The 20,810-nt window shown below is 42.4% G+C and overlaps 1 protein-coding gene across 2 annotated transcripts; it reads right to left on the bottom strand.

Annotated features, from left to right (window-relative positions):
* Positions 1-5,324: 5,324 nt before the first annotated feature.
* Positions 5,325-19,901, bottom strand: MCM6 (minichromosome maintenance complex component 6). Of its 2 annotated transcripts, XM_071746471.1 has the most exons (17): positions 19,707-19,901; positions 18,835-18,981; positions 18,194-18,304; positions 17,427-17,676; positions 16,581-16,746; positions 15,678-15,823; positions 14,653-14,803; positions 13,844-13,985; positions 12,746-12,887; positions 12,485-12,592; positions 11,760-11,915; positions 10,560-10,688; positions 9,380-9,541; positions 7,872-8,007; positions 7,444-7,611; positions 6,398-6,537; positions 5,325-5,828 (listed from the first exon to the last, which is right to left on the bottom strand). In XM_071746471.1, the coding sequence occupies exons 1-17, from the start codon at positions 19,814-19,816 to the stop codon at positions 5,715-5,717; spliced, it is 2,478 nt and encodes an 825-aa protein (XP_071602572.1). In that variant the 5' UTR covers positions 19,817-19,901; the 3' UTR covers positions 5,325-5,714. The 2 variants fall into 2 exon arrangements, with proteins under 2 accessions (XP_071602572.1, XP_071602573.1); XM_071746472.1 differs by lacking the exons at positions 5,325-5,828; positions 6,398-6,537 and adding an exon at positions 6,754-6,848 and having other exon boundaries at positions 19,707-19,885.
* Between the last annotated feature and the right edge of the window lie 909 nt (positions 19,902-20,810).

Here is a 20,810-nt window from a genome sequence, read left to right as displayed (position 1 = left end):
GAACCTGGGAAACAGGCTGTGTGCCTGGATGACTCTGCCCTGTAATTCCACAGTACTTGGTTTCCTTCAGAAGGGAAGAACATCTCTCTTTGGGATCTGCAGCCCTGCACGCTACACAGTGAGAAATGAGTCAGGGACATCCAGGGTACCCTGGAAGAGCCAGAGGAGGGAGAAAATTCCCCTGGGAGCTGGGTCCCTGTGCTCCCCTGCTGAAATTCCAGGCATTTGGTGATGCTTTAGAGTATGAAGTCTTAGACTGAGGACAGGACATCTTCCCCACACTGAGATCCTTGGCCACATTGCCTCATAAAACAAACACGTGGCTTTGCTCTCTTAATAATGGCAGCAACCACCAGAGAAAAAAATAACACCTCAGAAAAAAAAAAAAAAAAAAAGAAAAAAAAAAAGTGCCTTAAGAACGCAGGTGTTTTAGGCACATATAAAAGCATAACTCAAATCTCAATGAAAGCTGCCATTGCTGCAGAGCACCCACCAACTCTTCATTGTAGAATCATAAAATGATAATTAAATTTCATTTTACACACAAAAAAGTAATTGTTTCATGTTCCTTCATTTGACCTTTTTACATTATATTTTAAAATGGTACTATAGATACTATAATTTCCCTTTGATTAAATGAGAAATGTAATTTTAAACCATGATCAGTTTTCTGTAAGTGGATTTGTCAATACACTTACAAAGATTTCCACCTTTTGGGTGGAAGGCTGACTGCTGAATTTGACCTGATTCTTCAGCTTTGGTAGATGAGCTACAATTCACTGGGGGCATCTGCTGGTTAAATTAAAAGTACATGGACAACATTCCTTTGAGGAAAAGTATATAAAGCTTTTATAATGAAATCCTGCTGCTCAAATAAATTTAATGTATTTAATATTTTCCTAATGCTTAAAATATTAAGTATAAATATCCACATACTCATGTATATTATTCACAAATATTCTGCCTATCATTTCAAGTAAAATGCAATTACTAATTGATTGTAAACCAATTAGCAGAATAAGGGATTTGAAGGATCCCATGACTCAAGGATTTCTACCTAACTCTGAGAGCACTGGTAGCATATTCACACAGAGATTGCACGTAGCAGTTGCCATTTAATTCCACCACAAAGTATTTGTGAAAAAGGTAAATATAACAATCCCTCTCCCCATTCTCCTTACCTGCTGCTGAGTATTTCCCCTGGTATAAGGTGCAAGCTCTTTCATGAGCATCACTGAGGGGCTGAGCATGGAGCTGATGGTCAGTGTGAGGCAGACTTTTAAGGACTGTCCCACTGATGACCTGGGTGGCCCACAGCATGAGGGACGTGCTGGTGATGCAGAACTACCCCTGGCCTGAGGTCTGCAGCAACCAGGGTCTTGAGGAGCTTCTGGTAGCACTGCACTGGAGCTTCATCTGGCTTCCTGGCATCTCCGTTTGGAAGAATGTGTGCCCATGGCAGGAGTACTTTGTACCGTGTCACTTAGCATCACGAAGGTGGGAGAAGGAGTGGGGCAGCTCAAGAGCCTCAAAAATCTTCTTGGCAGAGGTAATGCAGGGTTTCAGACACTGCTGGGCCCTCATCTTCCTTGGGTGGGACTTGATTCTGCAGAAGCAATCTGTTTACTAACTTGCTGGGTAGAGGTCCAGCAATGGCAGTGAAATTCTGAACAAATTCCCAGTCCTTCCCAAGGCTGGGAGAGACTAACAGAAAGATCCTACAAACCAGCTCCATTTCTGTATCTGCTCCAGAGACAATTATTCCAGAATACTTATATTACAGTAGAAGTAATATTTAACTCAAACAATCTAATACACAGATAAATGTGGCCAGAACTAGCTGACACTAGAATAAAAATTCAGGACTTTCAATCGACAGATGAACAAACAAATGATGAATGCAAAAACAGCCAAATAGTTGGAAAAAGATCATTTGAAACGTTTTCTGAGATGCTGGGGTTCCCCTTTATGCCTGAATAATTAACATTTGCTGATAGTTCCTGCATTTCAGAGGAAGATAAAATAAGCAGACAATGCTTTCCATTTCCTCTTGGCTTTTTTGGCTTAAAAGGAATCCCAGCACATCAATTCTATGATTCTATCTCTGGATGGAGAAAATAACACAGGCAGTGATCTGTATTGCCACCACAGCTCAGGGGGTGCAGGAAAGCAAGAGGCACAATTGTGCTCTAATTTTTGGATGCATAAAGGAAATCTGAGATGTGGTGCCCTACCCATGTGGAAAAGTGGCCTTGATGTGAAGTCAGGCAGCAGCAGTAATGTACATACATCACCATGCCTGATAGCATCAAAAAATTTGAGCAACATTTTATTGCTTTCCAAAGTCCTCCTTCCTTCCCAGCCTTGGAAACACATCTCTCTCAGCAGGGTGGACACAAACAGGTCACCTACCTGAACTGCTGCAGGGAAGAGATAAAGCAACTTCTCTACATTTAAATACAGCAAAACTGAAAAGGTGAGAACGTTTGCTGCCTAAATGCAGAACATGTTTAAATCGACTAAATACAAAATTCTACATAGATAGTGAAAAGCCAGTTCCACCTCCAAGGTTACTTCCCAGGTAGCTGCCCAGGTAGCCAAGAAGGCCAATGGCATCCTGGCCTGGATCAGGAACAGCGTGGCCAGCAGGTCCAAGGAAGTGATTCTGCCCCTGTACTCAGCCCTGGTGAGGCCACAGCTTGAGTCCTGTGTCCAGTTCTGGGCCCCTCAGTTCAGGAAGGATATCGAGGTCCTGGAGCAGGTCCAAAGGAGGGCAACCAGGCTGGTGAAGGGACTCGAGCACAGACCCTATGAGGAGAGGCTGAGGGAGCTGGGGGTGTTCAGCCTGAAGAAGAGGAGGCTCAGGGGAGACCTCATGTAGTGACATGAGGCAACCAGGTGCCACTAATTGCCAGGTAGTGGGCTTGACCTCGTGTGAAGCCCACCTGTGCCTGATTAGGGCAGGCCCCTACTGCGCATGAGCAGGATTAGGGGGCCAATAAAAGCTCACACCTGGGGAAGCCAGGGAGCTGGTTTAGCCACCTTCGGAGCAGTAGCACTGATCCAGGCTGGTCAGAGCACCATTCGTGAGATTCTACTGGGACACCTGGTTGGACCTTGGAGCGCTGCACCCATAGAAGAGGTTCGTCTTGCTACAACCTCATCACTCTCTACAACTCCCTGAAAGGAGGTTGTAGCCAGGTGGGAGTTGGTCTCTTTTCCCAGGCAACTCTCAGCAAGACAAGAGGGCACGGTCTCAAGTTGTGCCAGGGGAGGTTTAGGTTGGACATTAGAAAGAATTTCTTTACTGAGAGGGTGATCAGACATTGGAATGGGCTACCCAGGGAAGTGGATTCTCCATCCCTGGAGATATTTAAAAAGAGACTGGATGTGGCATTCAGTGCCATGGGCTGGGAACTGCAGCGATAGTGGATCAAGGGTTGGACTTGATCTCTGAGGTCCCTTCCAACCCAGCCAATTCTATGATTCCCCTAGCAACCAGCTTTTAGTCTAAATCAGAATTGGAATCATCTATGCAAGTTACTGCTCTGTCAGGCAATATTATCTTTAAGTTACACTAGAAAACATCACTCAGTATTTGCTGTTCCTCAAGTAGTCAATCTTATATTGAAACAGAGGAAGACCTTGACAGGATTAACTCCTGTAATTTTCCACTGAAACAGTGTGAACAAACCAAGCCCTAACAAGGCTAACTTCTGTCTTGAAGATAACTAAAAGTGTAGGTCCTGTTCTCAAAACAAGGCACTGCCAAGGCTAACTAGGCACCAAAGGAATGTGGACACCTGCACAAAGACAACATAAAAACGCCACAACCAGCAGATAAGGGGAAAGTTATGGCTAGGGTCTGATATCGCCTTGTAACAATATAATGAAGTCAGCAAGAAATCAAGAAAGGTAAAAAGTTCAACCCTGAGGAAGACTTCGTTACTTCATCTGAAGACCCCCAGAGACCTCGAGACATATCCCCAAAAAATGACTCCACCCAGACTCTGCCCATCATGAATATTATAATTACATGTTGCAATCTTATGACTATGTATGTAAGGTTGATGGAACCTCCCCTTTTAACTGTATAAATAACCTGACCCTTTTCCCTGACCAGGGGAACTCTTCGTCCAGCGCAAGCTGGGAGTTCCCCAGATCCAAAAATAAAAATCTTTGCTGTTTAAAGGCTTAAAATTCTGTCTCTAAACAGTTTTGTAGGCCTTTTTGGCTTCAATATCTTACACAGGGATTGTAATTTGTGTATTTCAACCCTGTTTGAATCCCAGGTGACTGATTTTTTTAAGAAGCCTAGAAAAGCTTGCTGAAACATCGTGCTTATTGTTCTGAACATTTGTTTTTTTTCCTTTTTCCCCTGATGTCTGAATAGCGACTTCACAGCACCACCTGCTGCTTATTTTGCAGTAAGGCAGTGTTAACTCAGAGACCACCTTTCCAAGGCTATGAAGCACACAGAACTGGGGAAAGAGAAGAAAAAGCTGTATTTTCTCACATGTAAAGAATATTTAATCAAACAAAGACAGGGAGGAGGTGAGGGGGATATAATGAAATACAAATATCTTCCTGTCCTTATTTTGAAACTACATGAACAATAGAGAATAATATGAAACTCTTGTTGCAGGTGAGAGGTAATTTTTAATGAAATGTAGCATTTGCCAAGATGCAGTTTATGATAGCTATCAGTAGAGAGACCTGCTTCAGAAACAGTTACTTCATGCTATTTCCACTTAAAATATATAGTTTTGGTATCTTCTGTGCTATAAGAGATGTTTCTTAGGTGTTGGTATCAGGGTGACAAGACAAATATTCAGGTATTTTTACTTCTTAAAAGATTATTTAATAATCCCAAAGGATAGAGCAAATAACTGAGAGCAACAGAAATCTAAATTAAATTTTCCTATAGAAAAAATCTACAAACAACATTACAAAGATAACTTGTAAGTGAATTGGCAACTGCCATCCTTTGTGAGGGATTTTTAAGATTAAGACATTCATCAAGATGGGAGTTTCTGATCTCCTGACTTAAAGCCTTCCTATTTTCAATTTTCTATTTTACATATACAACAGGAGCATATACCTCCTTAGTTCATCTAAAAAGAAAAAGAAGCAGTCAGAGTTTCTCATTATCCATCCCTGGAAGTTAAAATAACCTCTTAAAAAATGGCATCTGTCATCTAGGAAATTGAAGGTTTCTTAAGACATTAAACATTTAGATCACTATTTTTTCAGCCTCCAAGCACAGGCATAGAAAATAGCAATCCCACACATGAGCAACAACAAATCCACCCCCCTACATGTGATGACCTTTTATTTATGTTAATAAGAAAACCACTAAAAACTGATATCATAAAAAGTCTACTAAATAGAAGAACAATGCAAAATTCCTCTAATTTAAAACAGAAGCATCTACACAGCTTGATGCTGAAAGGAGATACTGAATTATTCTCTTCTGCATCTGGATGATGGCACTGAAACCCAGAATTAGTAATGAAACTGATTTATATGTATCATTTCTTTAAAAACTTAGCAGGTATGCTCAGTGTGAATGAGCAATTGTGCACTACTAACTGCACAGTCCCCAGGAAAGCACTCTTAAGAATTTAACATGTTAGCCATACAGCAACCCTTGCAAGAGAAGAATGCATTTTCCAGCATGTAACCAGCCAGCTCTGCAATCCAGTTCTCAGCCCTTAGTCCTCCAGGAGATAGTTTGGGTTGACAACCAAGTATGGATCTTCATCAAAAGTCTCCTCTTCTCTGGATCCTTTCAGTCCTGATTGGGACAATTCTATCAGGATGTGGTCCTGCAACACACAAAAATGTGACATCTCCTGTTTGTGCTTGTGACACCTTACTGATAAATTATTTAACCCTTTTAATTGTGAACACCCTCTTGAGCAAGTTCTTAATCTTAACAATTACTTTCAGTGAAAAGCTCTTTCATGTTGTGGGCTTTCTGAGAACACTTCAGTCTAGTGGTTTTGTGCCTTTAAAAGTGAGAAGCGTTTTATATTTTCACTCTTTCTCCTCCAAATTGCTCTAGTGCCCCCATGACTTAAAGCTATCCATTGAATAAAGTGTTGTTTATATTTCTGTATCCTAATGTATAACTGACACTATAGAAATACAGAAAAATATCACTTACACTTTTATAGGGACATAATATGACACTTTGAACTTTTACTCATATACATCTATTTCAATGTTTTCTCTATAAAAATTTTTAACAGCTATTAAACAAAGAAATAACTTCTACTGCATCAGTCCATAAGCACAAAACTTTTCTCAAATTAGGAATGTATTAAATTAAAAATTAATCATTGCACTAAGTAAGTTAATAACCTTTTCACTATTCACATATCTCTATACTTACATAATGTGTAAGTCGATGAATTACTCTCTCTATTATCTTCTTTTTATTTATTAGATCTTCCTCAGATTCTATTTCAGATTCAATTTCCTTTAGGTACCAATTAATAAGTTCACTCCTTTTTAATGCTGAATCATCCTCTTCTGCAAAGAAAATAAATTGTGTAAACACAGCAGCAGTAAGATAACATTCAAACCATAAAAAGAGAATTTATATGTTAACATTTACAATGCTGGAGAAACGTATTTTAAGATAAAAGAAACATAAGACTTTTTCCTATTTCTTAAATCATCATGTTTTGTACAGGATGCATGTTGTATCATGTTTTAATTGGTGGTATTGAGATAGAGAATGAAGCTTTCAGTTCTATGCATTCATCTGGCCTATAAATTAAATGAGCAGTCTAGCAATCATATTGACCTCCAGCCTCAAGAAAAAGCAGCCACAAGGACTCCTACAAGAGTGGAAAAAAAATAAAATCACTGTCACACAAAGAAGTCATCCTTCTATGTATAAATTTTCAACAGATCTTGTTATCTTCACACCCTTCCAAAAACTTCGTAGCATTTGTAAATGCTATGAGACAGCTGCTGCATTTCATTACAGGAGCAGCCTCATTGCAACTGAAATGTTTCATCTCCCCAAGAAATGATGCTGCCATTTGGCACATCCTGGGTAAGTTTGTGGCTGTGACTTTTGGCTGTGGTGGCTGGGACACATTAAAGCTACACTTGCTAGGTTCATTGCTGCTGACTCTTCTAGCTGGGTTAGACCACCAGATGCTACAAATCCTTTTCTGCATCTGCTGCTGACATGCTCCTCAACCTTACCATGTTTTGACAATATTTGCATTTGACATATATTTCTATATTTGACATATTTGTATCATCAGCTGTAATACAGCCACACGTGTGCTGGTTCACACCTGACCTAACAAGTTTGGTGCTTTAGCAGCAGGGCAAATCCCAAGTGCAACAACAGCATGGGATGTTGTAACAGCTGCTCCCTGAACACAGGGTCTGCCCTGTTTTTAATTAACAAGTTCTTACCTTCCTCTGCTTTCCTGAGGTGCAGCACCAGGAGATTAGAAATTCGTTGATATTCAGAGAAGCCCAATCTGAGAGAGGCTTTGGGTGCTGCATCCTTGCTCATGTCCTCAGAATGGCCATTGATCCCATTCACAAGACCATTGACCCCAGCTGGAGCTTCTGCCTCACCTGTTTGGACACAGAGCTAGGTTTACATCTGTAGTATCTCTTAATAATCTGAGCCACTGAAAAGTGTTGCAGTGACCAACCAGGTGAGTGGACCCACAAGGAGGCTGAAGTAAGAAAATAAAGAACAGGAGTCAGCATTCTTAGACCTTACTACATGAGAAACAGGTGAAAAACTGAAGAGAAGCATGTACTCAAGCAAGGCAAGCTGTAAAGGCTGGATGTACTTTCCCATTTTTAAAAATTCTCTATAAGTAATATACCATTAACTCCATCTTGTTCCTCTTGATCCTCCATCTGCTGTTCATCATCTTGGTCTAAATTGATGTCAGGAGTCTCAACTCTAATGATGGACTTATTTAAGAGCCTGAAAGCTTCCTTCACATGTTTTGGGTGAACCTGGGCAAGATTTGAAAAAACAGACATTAAATAGGCATAGAGATTCTTCTCATTTTAAAAGGCTTTTTCCCACTAGCTCCAGAAACTGACCTCTAACTGATAAAGGGTCTTTCTACCCATCTCAGCTGATTAATCCTAAGCAGTAGAGACTCTGCAAGTCAAATTATTTCTCACTACAAGTACTCCTGAGTTCACACAAGATTATGGAGGGAATAAGCAGCCTGGTTTCAGGCTTCAGCAATCAAGTGGAGTTGACAGAATTTTTATTTGAGCCAAGAACATTTTGAAGAAAGATCAGTGGAGCAAGAAACGTTAAAGAAATAGGTCTGAACAGAAACAATATGAGGAAAAAAAAATAAATTAATGAGACTCGCCCATGGAATTGAAAAGCAAAAAATAGAAAAATCTTCTCTAGCTATCTAAAACCTATCTGTTCCTTTTCAAGCTGAACTTAATTAAAAAGAAGCCAATAGGAGTCCTTCTTATACAACCAGTAAGTTTTCATCACTGCATGTACCACATAACCCCTAATCAACATTTCAAAAGGCCTGCTGAGTTTTAAAGCGGGGACTGGAAGGATAGCAGTCAGACTGCAGGTAATAACTGTAGCACAATGTGCATTTCAGCACTGATTGATGCAAGGAGCTCAGATCTCAAATGCAGGGACTCCTAGGGAAGCTCACATACTTGGATGAACTTTGGCTTTTCAGACTGCAAATGGAAGAGAGCTGTGAGAGAGTACAAACTAGAATTAGGAGAAACACTCCCAAGAGCCCTGGCTGATACTACTAGGTGATTGTCCTATGTATTTGTCATGGTTTAACAGGTAACAGGCTGAGAGTGCTGACACAACACGCAAAAACATGCATGTTCTCCGTATGGACCACCTGAGTTCAGTTTTACAAGACATACCTCTATTGGAGCTTGGCTTGGTAAACAAACGTGGCAAGGACACAGTGTCCTTGGCAGCTTTGTTACAAAGTTTGAAAAAGTAAGGTAGCAAGTAAAAACGGTGTGGGTGGAAAATCCCCGAGTGGGGGGAGCTGCAAATGTAACTTTTCAGTAGTAGCCAATCAGTAACTGACTCGTAGGCATAATTAACAGAAACAGTATAAATGTAACCCTGAACCCTCAATAAAGTTGAAGCTTGTTAATGAATCACCTTGTCGCTCTGGACATACCTCAAAAGCAGTACTTCTGTCATACAAATTCAGGCCAAATATGGCCACATCCCAAGTGAAAACCCAACCCAAGCTCTCCTTCCTCACCCACAGGATTTAAATACGCATAATACCACAGTCAAATAGCAAAGCCAGAACTCCCACAACATTTACATAAGCATTTAGACAAACTCTCAGCACAAACTTGATACCTCATCACAGCAGTGCATCCGGGCCATGGCTTCAGACAGCCGAATCATGCTTTCCAGCTGCCTCACTGTGATTCTCCAGGATGACTTTGCCACTCCAGAGCCATCACGCTGCCGTAGCCGCTTGTACTGCTCCACGATGAAGTCCTCAGACTCCTTAGATATCTTTGTGACACAAGACAGTGTGACAGTTTGCCATGTTAAAACATTAAAACTCGTTTTTCTTGCACTAGATTGGCAGTTGCCAGACTTTCCTCTGCTAGCTACTACTTTTCTCTGAAATATTCTGTATTATACACATACTATACATAGATACAACGACAAACATATTATGTTAAAATTATATTGTAATAACTATTACAGTAACAACTATATTACAATAGCTATAGTGACACATTCATTATTTTACTGCAGATTTTTGATAATGTCTATTGTTCTGTTCCACTGATGTTCTTCCAGGCATAATTCTTGTCTGTCTCTACTAGATTGCTGTTTATTTACTTTTCATTCTGCATGCTGACATACACACAAGCATACACTGGATATACTAACACTGACTACAGCTTTGTGTACACGTTTTTTAGCTTGAATCTACCCACATATACACAGATCTAGCTGGAAAATAAACTCCTGACTACATGGAAATGAAATGAGAATTTTCAATACTCTGTAAGGGAGGATATCCCCTCCTTCCACTTAGAAGAATTACATTCAAAGAACTTCTGGAAAAACTAACACACAGCCCATCCAGGCTGCTATTTGGATAGACCACAAAAATTTGTACTTAGAGCAGTTTCCGAGGTTCTGTATTTTAGCACAAAGAGAGCAAAGAAATACTGAGGAACAATACCCTTTTAAAAAAAAGAAAAACAGTTACATTAAGCAGCAAGTCAATAAAATACAAAAATCTCTGCAGCAGCTGTGTTGCATAACCCATGCCCCTGAGGTATGAGAAAGCTACAAAACCCCTCAATTGTTCTAGACAGAGGTTAAGAACTGCTGCCAAAGCAGTGAAGTCTGTGGACTGTAAGAGTTTCAACTGGGCGGGCTGGGATTCTGAAGTTTAAAAAGAGAGAGAACACAGCTCTCAAGTATGTTATGTTTCTAGATAATAACTGAGTTTACAGCTCCTTTCTTGAGAGAACACTGCACTGCCTTTGTATTTGATGCAAAAAAGAATTACCTTTGGTTTAAACTGTCTTGCAAACAGCAGATACCTTCTGATATCATCTAATGAATAAACACGATCAACAGATTCCTCCACTCTGGAATGCAAATCCACGATGCGCCGGGCAATGGCGTAATCTGTAACCTGGGACATTATGGCTCTGTCAGATCATTCTCACAACATCAGCCAAGTATCAAAAACAGTTACATTCTTCCTTCCCTTTCCCCTCTCTTCCTTGCACTCCGCCTGGCAGACTTGAGACTATCCAGAAGCTGTTTGCCAGAAGATCCATCAGAATGGCCTGGAAGGTTTTTAATACAATGAAACATGGCAGAGAAGGGATAAAAGGCAGTTTTAGGATTTATAAGGTCTTGGAACTCTCCTGGGTTACAAGTTAACCATAGAACAGGCAGAAAGCAAGCACTGTGCAGCGTGGGAACTGCTTTCTTCCTTTTCACCCTGCCCTGTCTCTTTCATCAGCCCCTTCTCAATTAGATAATCACTCTGAGCAGAGGAGCAGAGAGAACAGAGCTGAACCAACATTAATCCCTGTATTTAATGTGTTCCCGAGGCAAATGCCACATAGACAGGTGGTAGCAGTCTCAGCCTTAGTGTCCAGCCATTTGTAAAAATGACTAGTGGTCTGAAGTTTGCAGGTCAAATCCCTACAAGATGAAAAGGCAGAATCCTTGCATTCAGCAGAGCGCATTCAAATCTGCACTGCCAGCTTTGAGCTTCGCAGACAGAAGAAAAGCAGAAGCAAGACTTGCTCATCAGATCAGCTTCACCTAAAATTGCAGAGGAGTCACCAAAATGGTCAAATGGCAGGAGAACATGATGTATGAGGAAAAGCTCAAAGAGCTGGGTCTGTTCAGCATGAAAATAAAGCAACTGCCTCATGGGTGAGTAGAGATCCGATGGAAGATTGCTCTTAAAAGTATAGATTGGTAGAAGCAAGTGACACAACCTGAACCATGAGAAACCCTGATTGCATATAAAAGCTGTTATGATTATTTTTTAAATGCATTAGAGTGGTCAAACACTGCAGCAGAGGCCTTGAGAGGCTGCAGGCTTTCCAACCTTGGAGATAACTCAAAACTCACTAGGTCAAGGTCTTGGCAACTTGTTCTCAATGATCTGCTTTGAGCACAAGGTTCGACTAGAGACCTCTAGAGATCTTTTCTGAGAAATTATTCTACAGTTCCTTAGAATTACCTCATTGCATTCATCCACAAGGATGAAGAAGAGATCAAAACGAGACATGATGGGAGCTGACAGGTTTATATTCTGTTTCAGTGACTTGGATCTGTCATAGCGTCCACCAACTGGGTTTGCTGCAGCCAAAATGGAGGTCCTGGCATTCAGGGTAGCCTGACAATGAGGGGCAAAAAGAGGAAAAAGAGGAAGAATTATAACTGTGGACACTTGCTAAACCATCTCACTGCAATTCAAACAGGCCTGCATAACACCTTTTAGATGATTTTCAATGGAGATACAACATACTCTTTAAAAGAACCCGAGCTCTTCTATCCAGGCCTTCCTAACCAGGTCTCTGCCCCAAGACTAAATTTGATGAAACAGTATTTTAACATTGCCACAATCTTGCCAACAATACTGAAAAAATGTTTTTAACATTTAAAATGTTTTTAACAGTGCAGATACACACTTCACTTCTACAAACACACACAAACTTATATCTTCTTTAGGGGTTCCTTCAAGGTTGGGACTTTCCCATCTTCTGTTTCCTATCCATTACTATTTTTTTTTCCTTTCAGTAACATTTCTGACCTTTTTTGGGTATATGGCACTCCACTGCCACAGTGAGGCAGGACAGATCTTAACAAAGTCCAGAGCTTAACACCAAAATCTCAGACAGGACACTAGCTGGGTGTCAGGTGATCGTACAGAGACTTCACAACCAGAGGAACAGTGCAAGCTACCTTCACTCCTGCCTTGGTGATAGATATAGTCTGCTGCTCCATTGCTTCATGAATGGCCACTTGATCCCTCACATCCATTTTGTCAAATTCATCAATGCAACAAACCCCCTGCAATGGGAGAATAAAAAATAAGTCACCCAAATTCAATCACTATTGGGAGAAAAAAAAAAAAAAAAAGCATCATAAAGACAATCTGGGGCTCCTTGCCACTAATCAAAACCATTCTAAGGATGCAGGAACTTTTCTAGTGCCTGGACTCACATTATCTGCCAGCATCAGTGCTCCAGCTTCAATGACAAATTCATGAGACTCTTCATCTTTTACAACAGCTGCTGTCAGACCAGCAGCACTGGAAGCTTTTCCGCTGGTGTACACAGCACGAGGACTGAACTCATCCACATGCCTATGGAGAGAAACAGTGATGAACAAACTTTAAAAGTCAGATTAAAACCTGGAAAGGCAAGGTAACTGTACTGCAGTACTGCAGGACTTGTTCTTTCCTTCAGGAAGAAATTAATATTTAGGTAGATCCTCTCACCTCTAACCACATTTGAGCAAGGTTTGGAAACTCTCTAATTGCACTCTGTCACGGGTCTGTTAATTCACCCATGGTTACACCAGCAGCAAGAAGAATCCAGACCTCTTCCCACAGGTTTTCTGCTGACTTCACAAACTAACACAGCCCTTTATGGGTCAAGTAAATGTCAACATAAGGAACAACAGAGCAGGAAGCAGCAAGACTGACCACAGGCATCCTAAAGCAGTTTTTGTGGTGCCTCTACATTTCTGAGTTGAAATGTATACTGCAAGGACCTTAGCTTTGTGGAGAACAATGCAGAGGTAAGTGAACAGCATGATAAAATAAAAGCATCTTAAATAGAATTTCCAACAAAAGACACCATTATAATAGCATAAAATATAATTATGTAATAATTATTTTCCCAGGATAATAGTTGTCTTTTTGTCCAAAGTGCTGGGACCTGCCAATTTAGACCAAGATAAAAATTGGGGCAGACAAAAAAAAAAAAAAATAATCTATTTCTCTCTGATATTTCAAGATATGCAATACATTTTGTATTTTTAGTATTCACTGTCTCTTGAAACAATTTTTAAAGTCATACTTTCATAACTGCCTAAAGAAAAAAGATCTTAATTAATTCTGTGTTGTTACTACAGGGGCTCATTGAGTTTGCTCAGCCTTCTTCAAATACCTCCACCACATGCAAACAATTCCTGGAAAACACTCTTAAATATTTTCTTTTCCTTTCCTCTGTTTAACATAGAAAAGACAAAGCACACACTTATACCTCCAGTCACATTGTACATTTTTTAGATACTGAGCTTTAATGAGACACTTACTTCAGAAATTGACTCTTGGCTGTGCTTGGATCACCAACAACACAAACGTTGATGTCCCCACGCAGGGAAGTGCCTTCTGATGTGGTCTTGGGAACTCCTCCAAAAAGCATCAGCAGGACCCCACGTTTGACTTCATCATTACCTGCAACAAAACAAACACTCAACTAAAAATCCAAAGAAAAAGCCACATTTTTCCTCTTTAAAAAAAGAAAAACAAATAAACCTTCAGCCCACTAGAACTTTAGAGCATTTGGGCACATCCCCTCAGAATGCACCTGTGAGCTAAACACCCACTGAAGCTGCACTTATGTGCTTGATACAGTTTCAGTGAAAAATTACTCAAAGAGGATTAATTCATTTATGCCACACTGTCTCAGAACACAGACTAAATTCAGCTTATCAGACTTCTTACACATAATCAACCTAAGTCCTTAAAGCAGTTCAGAGCCAGAAACAACTGCAACACACACGTGCATGTGCAACAGCATGCAGTATTTTGAATCCTTAAAGTTTTTAAAGGAAGCCCATATAAAATAGAGTTTATCCCCAACTGCCAGTTCTAGGATTTAGTACTAGATGACCCAAAACCAACCATTTTGACAAGTTTTGCAGGCCTTAAAGATTAAGCACTGCAAGTACTCAGGAAATAGATTCTCCTTTTCTAGTTTAACCAGTGCTGGAGGGGAAAGTTCTTGGTGGTTGGCATAAAGTTTTCAAGCTTGCCCCAATAGCACTACATGGACAGCAAAAAGAATTCATATTTTCACAAGTTAGTATTTCCCTCTCTGAGGCAAGAACTGGACTCTTACCATGGATAGTGGGGAAGAGGCTGGTGCACAGATTATGGTAAAGGTTCTTATCTTGACTCATTTCAAAAACTTTTTCCCATTCTTTCACAGACATTTGGTTTTTAATGCTTTCTGCAGTCTGTTCTTCATCTCGGAGCTCTTTTCCACCAAACTGAACAAATGAAATACAAGTAACAGAAGTAATATCATGGCCACTACTGAATGTGAGTATTGCAGACAGAAGGCTACAAACACTTGCTCTCTGAGCTGAATGGGAGGGATACATTCAGAAATGCTGACCTTAGGCTAAGGAAGCTCATCACCTTATACCATTAAAAAGCAATAGACAGTTTCCTAGGGAGCAAAACTAATGGAGTGTAACTTCAGTTAGCAAAAAAAACCCAAGAGAGATGCTCATCCAGATACTAAAGAGTAAACCAATATGGTTTCCTTTGGCTATTTGTCTTTGTAAGCTTTCTTCATCTACTGGATTTTTCAGGGTCTTCCATTACTCTTGAACAAGGCAGGAAAATTCTACACCCAGAAAATAACAGTTGCTGTATTTATCCTATGTGATGGTGAAGCTGCTAGCAAAATTACAGGTTAACATATTATACCACATTACAACCCAATCATAATCAGTACTCATGTGCTGTAGTAACAGCTCAAGATGTGATAAACCAGATGGAACAAGAAGGATCACTGTTTTCCCTGTGACAAAATGAAGCAATAGGATTGCCTGGAAGAAAAGGAAATGCTAGAAAAATGGAGGAAAGCTGAATAGAAATTCATGGATCACCTACCTATTGGGTAAGTGTTTGGTAAACATTGGCAAATAAGCACAAAACTGTGAAAATTGCCATGTGAACAATGAAGACAAGGAAAAAAAACAAACTTGCTATATAAACCCAGTCAGAATATGAAGACAGCCAAACACAGGAAGGTGGTACTCAGATAAACCTTACCATTCCCACTCCCAAATCTGAGGTAAAACCACATAGCAGAAACCAGCAATACTGTAAAATCTGTATTCTTTCCAGACTCACCCGTGGGTTTGTTGGTGCAACATAACAAGCCAGAAACACCAACTTATAGGACAGCTCTCTGACTCCAAGGGCACGAAGTCCACGGATGCCTTCAGTCTCATAGCCCTCAGTCCCACTCACCCGGGAGCCGGTTTCTGCACGCACCCCTGACACCAGAACAGAATCACAGGGTCACAGAATCTTTGGGTTGGAAGGGACCTCAAAGATTATCTAGTTCCAACCCCCCTGCATGGGCAGGGACACCTTCCACTAAACCAGACTGCTTGAGGCTCCATCCAACCTGGCCTTGGGTACCTCCAAGGAGGGGGCAGCCACAACTTTTTTGGGCAACCTGTGCCAGGGTCTCACCACCTTCAAATTAAAGAATTTCTTCCTAATGTCCAACTTAAAACTCTCCTCTACAAGTTTTAAACCATCTCCCCTTGTCCTCTCACTACACACCCATGTAAAAAGCCCTACCCCAGCTTTCTTGTAGGCCCTCTTCAGATATTGAAAGGTTGCTATAAGGTCACTTCAGAGCCTCCACCAGGCTGAACAACCCCAATTCCTCAGCCTGGCTTCACAGGGGAGGTGCTCCAGAGTCCTCTAATCATTTTAGTGACTCTCCTCTGGACACCTTCCAGGAGCTCTGTGTCCTTCTTATGCTGGGATCTCCAGAACTGGACACAGTACTCCAGGTGGGGTCTCACAAGAGCAGAGCAGAGCAGGACAATCACCTCCCTCAACCAGCTGTCTGTGCTTTTTTTGATACAGCCTAGCACATGGTTGACTTTCTGGGCTGCAAGCTCATGTTGAGCTTCTGGTCCAGCACCCCCAAATCCTCAGGGCTGCCCTCAATCTCCCTCAGAGCGGGAGCCAGGACAACAGTTCCCAGCACAAACAAGAAGGACATCTCATACAAACCTGGCGTCGAGAGCTGGGACACATCAGGCACAACAATCAGGGATCCTGTGAAGTCACATTTGTCACCTGCCTGAGCAGACTCCACCGCCTCGGCGCGCAGGATGACTTCCACACTGCGAGGGATGCTGCCCCGTGGCAGCTCAGCCTGAGTCTCCTGGATCCGAACCTGGGGAGGGGATATTCAGCACTTGGCTTTGGATGTCACCAAACCTGCAGCTGCTCCCCAAGCTAAGCTGCTAACGAGTACTGTAAATAGCACTGGGTTGCTGCCATCCATGTCAGTCAAGTAGTTGTTCTTACAATAAGAGAAACAACAATCCCTTTCACTGGTCAGTATCTGAGTGCTGAAGGAACACAAGAGGATGAACAGGGGGACAACAATGACAGTTCTGAGGGTAGGAGAGACAGCTTGAAGAGCCCAGCTTAAGTGACTGACACAGAATGTGAAGTGCTGAAAATGTGGCAGAGTGAATCAGTCTGGAAGAGCAAAACACTGCATATACTAAAAGGTGCTTCTTGTCACACTCAGGCAAAAGAACCGCATGATGTACCTGCAACATGAGACTACCAATGCCCCAAACATGTGGGGTTTCAGTGTCTGGCTTAGACAATCAACATCATGCAAGAAGATTGCTTTGACACTTTCCATAAATTCTCATGCTTAAGCTTCTGCCTTCCATAGACAGAAACTAACTGCAGAAATTCTAATGCCTTTTCTTGAAATCTTTTCTTGATGTTAACAAAACCAAAATTAACTGTCTTCAACATGCAGCTGTACAAACAACACCTTTCAGCTACCACAGGAACACCCCTGTGTGTCAGCCTCCCCTGACTCCACCCCTGTACCTTTTGGAAATCAACAAATCTTGACTTGTTCGTGTCCAGCAGGAACCTCCTCCTGTTGGCACAGACTGGGTTTCTGCAGATGTTTGGCTGCGTGTACTTGAACTGCTGCTCCACATCTTTAATCACTGTCTGGCAGTCCAGGCACAGGAAGGTCCCACTCACAAGCTCAGGGTGGACGGGGTGGGTACGAACCACCTGCCCGCTGATCCGCATCAGGGAGCCGATTTTTGCTGAGGTCAGTTCTCGAATTCTGTTTAAACCAAAAAATCCATAAGGATGAAATTCTGAGACTGAGTTGACATCTTAAGGCCCAGGGCACTACCCAAGTAGTAAGACCCAAGATAGTTTTCATTGAATTTGTGAGTAAAGAGCATTATAACAGACAAAAGAAACAAAGTACTGGAAAATATTCTCATTTTACTTAAACTTTTAGATTAATATCAAATGTCAAACCAATGCAAAAGTTACTTCACTGGTACTTTGTACTCTAATTTATTTTTTTTTTTTTAGTTAAAGAAGCTACATTCAGGATATTCCACAAACAAATATAAGTATCCAAGTACAGTTCACAAATCTGTTTCCAAAAAAATATCTTGCACAAGATCAGGGTATTTCACAATCTGATATCCAATTGCACTATCCAAATCACAACTGTACCGATCACCTGTACATTTCACATTACACAACCCAAATATTTTCAGTATACTTTGACACTACTCTTCCAGCAGTAAAAATGCATGAGTTTCCTGTATTAATAATCATCTTACTTGTGTCTGGTAGGCAGATCTTGGAATGCAACGTAGAAGTCCTTGTTTGCAGGCACATTTCCATGGTCTCTGGCAAAAGTCCTTACTGCTCGGCAGAGGTAAGGGTAAACTCTGAAACAGGGGAAATAAATTCATATTTTTTCAGAAGCTATCAAAATGCTTTCTTTGCTTTGGACTCCATCAAAGGCTTGTATCACAAATTACCAGGTTCTGGCTTTTACTGCCACATTATGTAAGAACACTCCAAAGCTAATCTAAATGTGAGATTACTGTAAAATAATGCTCTTTATTGTCTGAAAGCAGACTTTTAAAATTAAGTCTCATTTTATGACACTTCTATCCTTACATTAAGGAACAGAGACTCAAAATAAACCTCTGGCTCAACAAATATTTTCAGGAAATTTATTCTGTATCCCCATGCTGACCATCTACTTCTTCACTAGAATAAATGCACTTCTCCAGTTAATTAATGTTTTCTGGAGATGAATCCTTTAGCAAGTTTTGATCCAGACACAAAAAGATAAATTCTTACATGTTTTTCCAGAATGCAAAAAGCAGATAAGCATATTTTGCATAACATTTAATGTTGAGGGCCTGAGACTACAGAATTGCTCGGCTTTGAGGTAGCCTCTACACTTTACCTGTAAAATTCCTCCTGAATAGTGGTGGAGAGCTGCTGATTGAACTGCTCCAAATCCACAAAGCTGACGACCAAGGTGTTTCTCTCTGGACGAATCAATTCTTCAGCATCACGTAAGTATTTGACCTCCCCATCACTGTTCTGGAACCTGGCAGTGAGTCAGGAAAACATTTCCCAGTTACACATCGGGCATCAACTGGATATTTGTGAATTCATAAAAGAGCAGAGAAGGATCACACTCGGTAAGGAGAGCGTGCAAGAGAACACCAGCATCCCACAGGCCCTTGCTGACGTCTTCTCCAACAGTATTTCTCCTCCTGCCCCCTCCTTTGCTACAACCCGTGCTATGAGCACCCCAGAACAGACACACCGGGTCTGCATTTCATACATCAGCTTTACTCCTGCCTTAACAACGATTTTGCACCAGAAAAAATTGAGGGGCTTTTGCGTTCCTCAGGGGGCGGGTTTGACAAGTTTCCTCGCCTGCTCCTGAAGGGTCCCTCAGGAGACAAAACACCGCGAGTCAGATGCAGTAAGGTGTAACAAGGAAGGCGCAAAAGGGATTTTCAACCCGGCTGTCACAAAACTTCGTTAAAAGGGGTCAAAATGCACCTAACCGAGCCACATCGAAAGATGCCCGGGAAAGATTTTGCCACCCAAAGTAGCCCAGCAGTGCCTCGGAGGGAAGGGGCTGGGTGGGGTACCTCTTCTGACTCAAACCCCGAGGGATCGGGGCGAGAGGCACTGACAGGATCTCACCTCTCGCCAAATGGCGGCCCCCTCAGTGAGGCGCTTACGGTGAGGCCGCCGCCTCCTCAGGGCCGAGCCCGCCCGCCGCCAGGCCCGGCCCAGCCCGGCCCCTCTCACACTCACTCCTCTAAGAAGTCCTGGAACAACTTCTGGCACTTCTCGGCCACCTCATCGCGGATTTGCTGGTGCTGCTGTCCCGAAGCAGCGCTCCCCGCTGCCACCGCCAGATCCATCCCCGCCGCTGCCGCTCACCCGCACCGGGACCCGAACAGCGAACCCGAACCCTCAGCAATTCCCGCCACAGCGCACCCCGCGTGCGCCGCCGCGTCATGGCACCGACCAATCAGCGGCCGCCGTCCCGCACAGCCCCGCCCTCTCCCCCCCTTTTCCCTCACCCACTTTTTCGCGCCAAAGAAGGAGTTGGGGTACCGGTTCGGAAGTGGATTCGGTTCTGGGGAGGGAGAGGAAGGGCCAGAGAGCATCCGTGTCGCAGGGCTCTCTGAGGTCTGAGGGTGATCCTCCCTCAGGCGGCTGGGGAAGCACCGGGTGTGAATGAGGGACCGGCTGTGGACCAGCCTTGTGCTGGGGTTTCTCGGAGTTGCCGTAGAGTTGGTTGCTTGAGGAGGAAAAGATGGACGGGAGGCAACAGTGTGCACTTACAGCTCAGAAGGCCGGTTGCATCCTGGGCTGCATCAGAAGAAGCGTGGCTAGCAGATGGTGAGAAGTGATTCTGCCACTTTGCTCTGGAGTACTTTACTCACCTTCAGTGGTGTGTCCAGTTCTGGAGCCCTCAAGACAGGAAGGATGTGGACCTGATGGGAGTGGGCCCAGAGGAGGCCACAAAAATGATCAAGGAGCTGAGCCGCCTCTCCTGTGAAAACAGGCTGAGGGAGCTGGGGTTCAGGCTGGAGAAAAGAAGGCTCTGGGGAGACCTAATGGTGACCTTCCAGTATCTGAAGTGGGCTACAGGAAGGCCGGAGAGGGACTGTTTGCAAATGCCTGGAGTAATAAGACATGGGGCAAGGGCTTTAAATTAGGGAAGATTTAGACTGGATGTTAGGAAAAAGCTCTTTACCATGTGGGTAGTGGAAAAATGGCACAGGTTGCCCAGGGAGGTGGTGGTTGAGGCCTCATCCCTGGAGATGCTCAAGGTGAGGCTTGAGGAGGCTCTGAGCAAGCTGATCAAGTTGAGGGTGTCCCTGCTGACTGCAGGGGGTTTGGACTAGA

Source organism: Heliangelus exortis, chromosome 6 (genome assembly GCF_036169615.1).
Source record: "Heliangelus exortis chromosome 6, bHelExo1.hap1, whole genome shotgun sequence".
Lineage (NCBI taxonomy): Eukaryota > Metazoa > Chordata > Aves > Apodiformes > Trochilidae > Heliangelus > Heliangelus exortis.
Note: the sequence above shows the minus strand (reverse complement) of the source record. Positions and strands in the feature narration are given on the sequence as shown.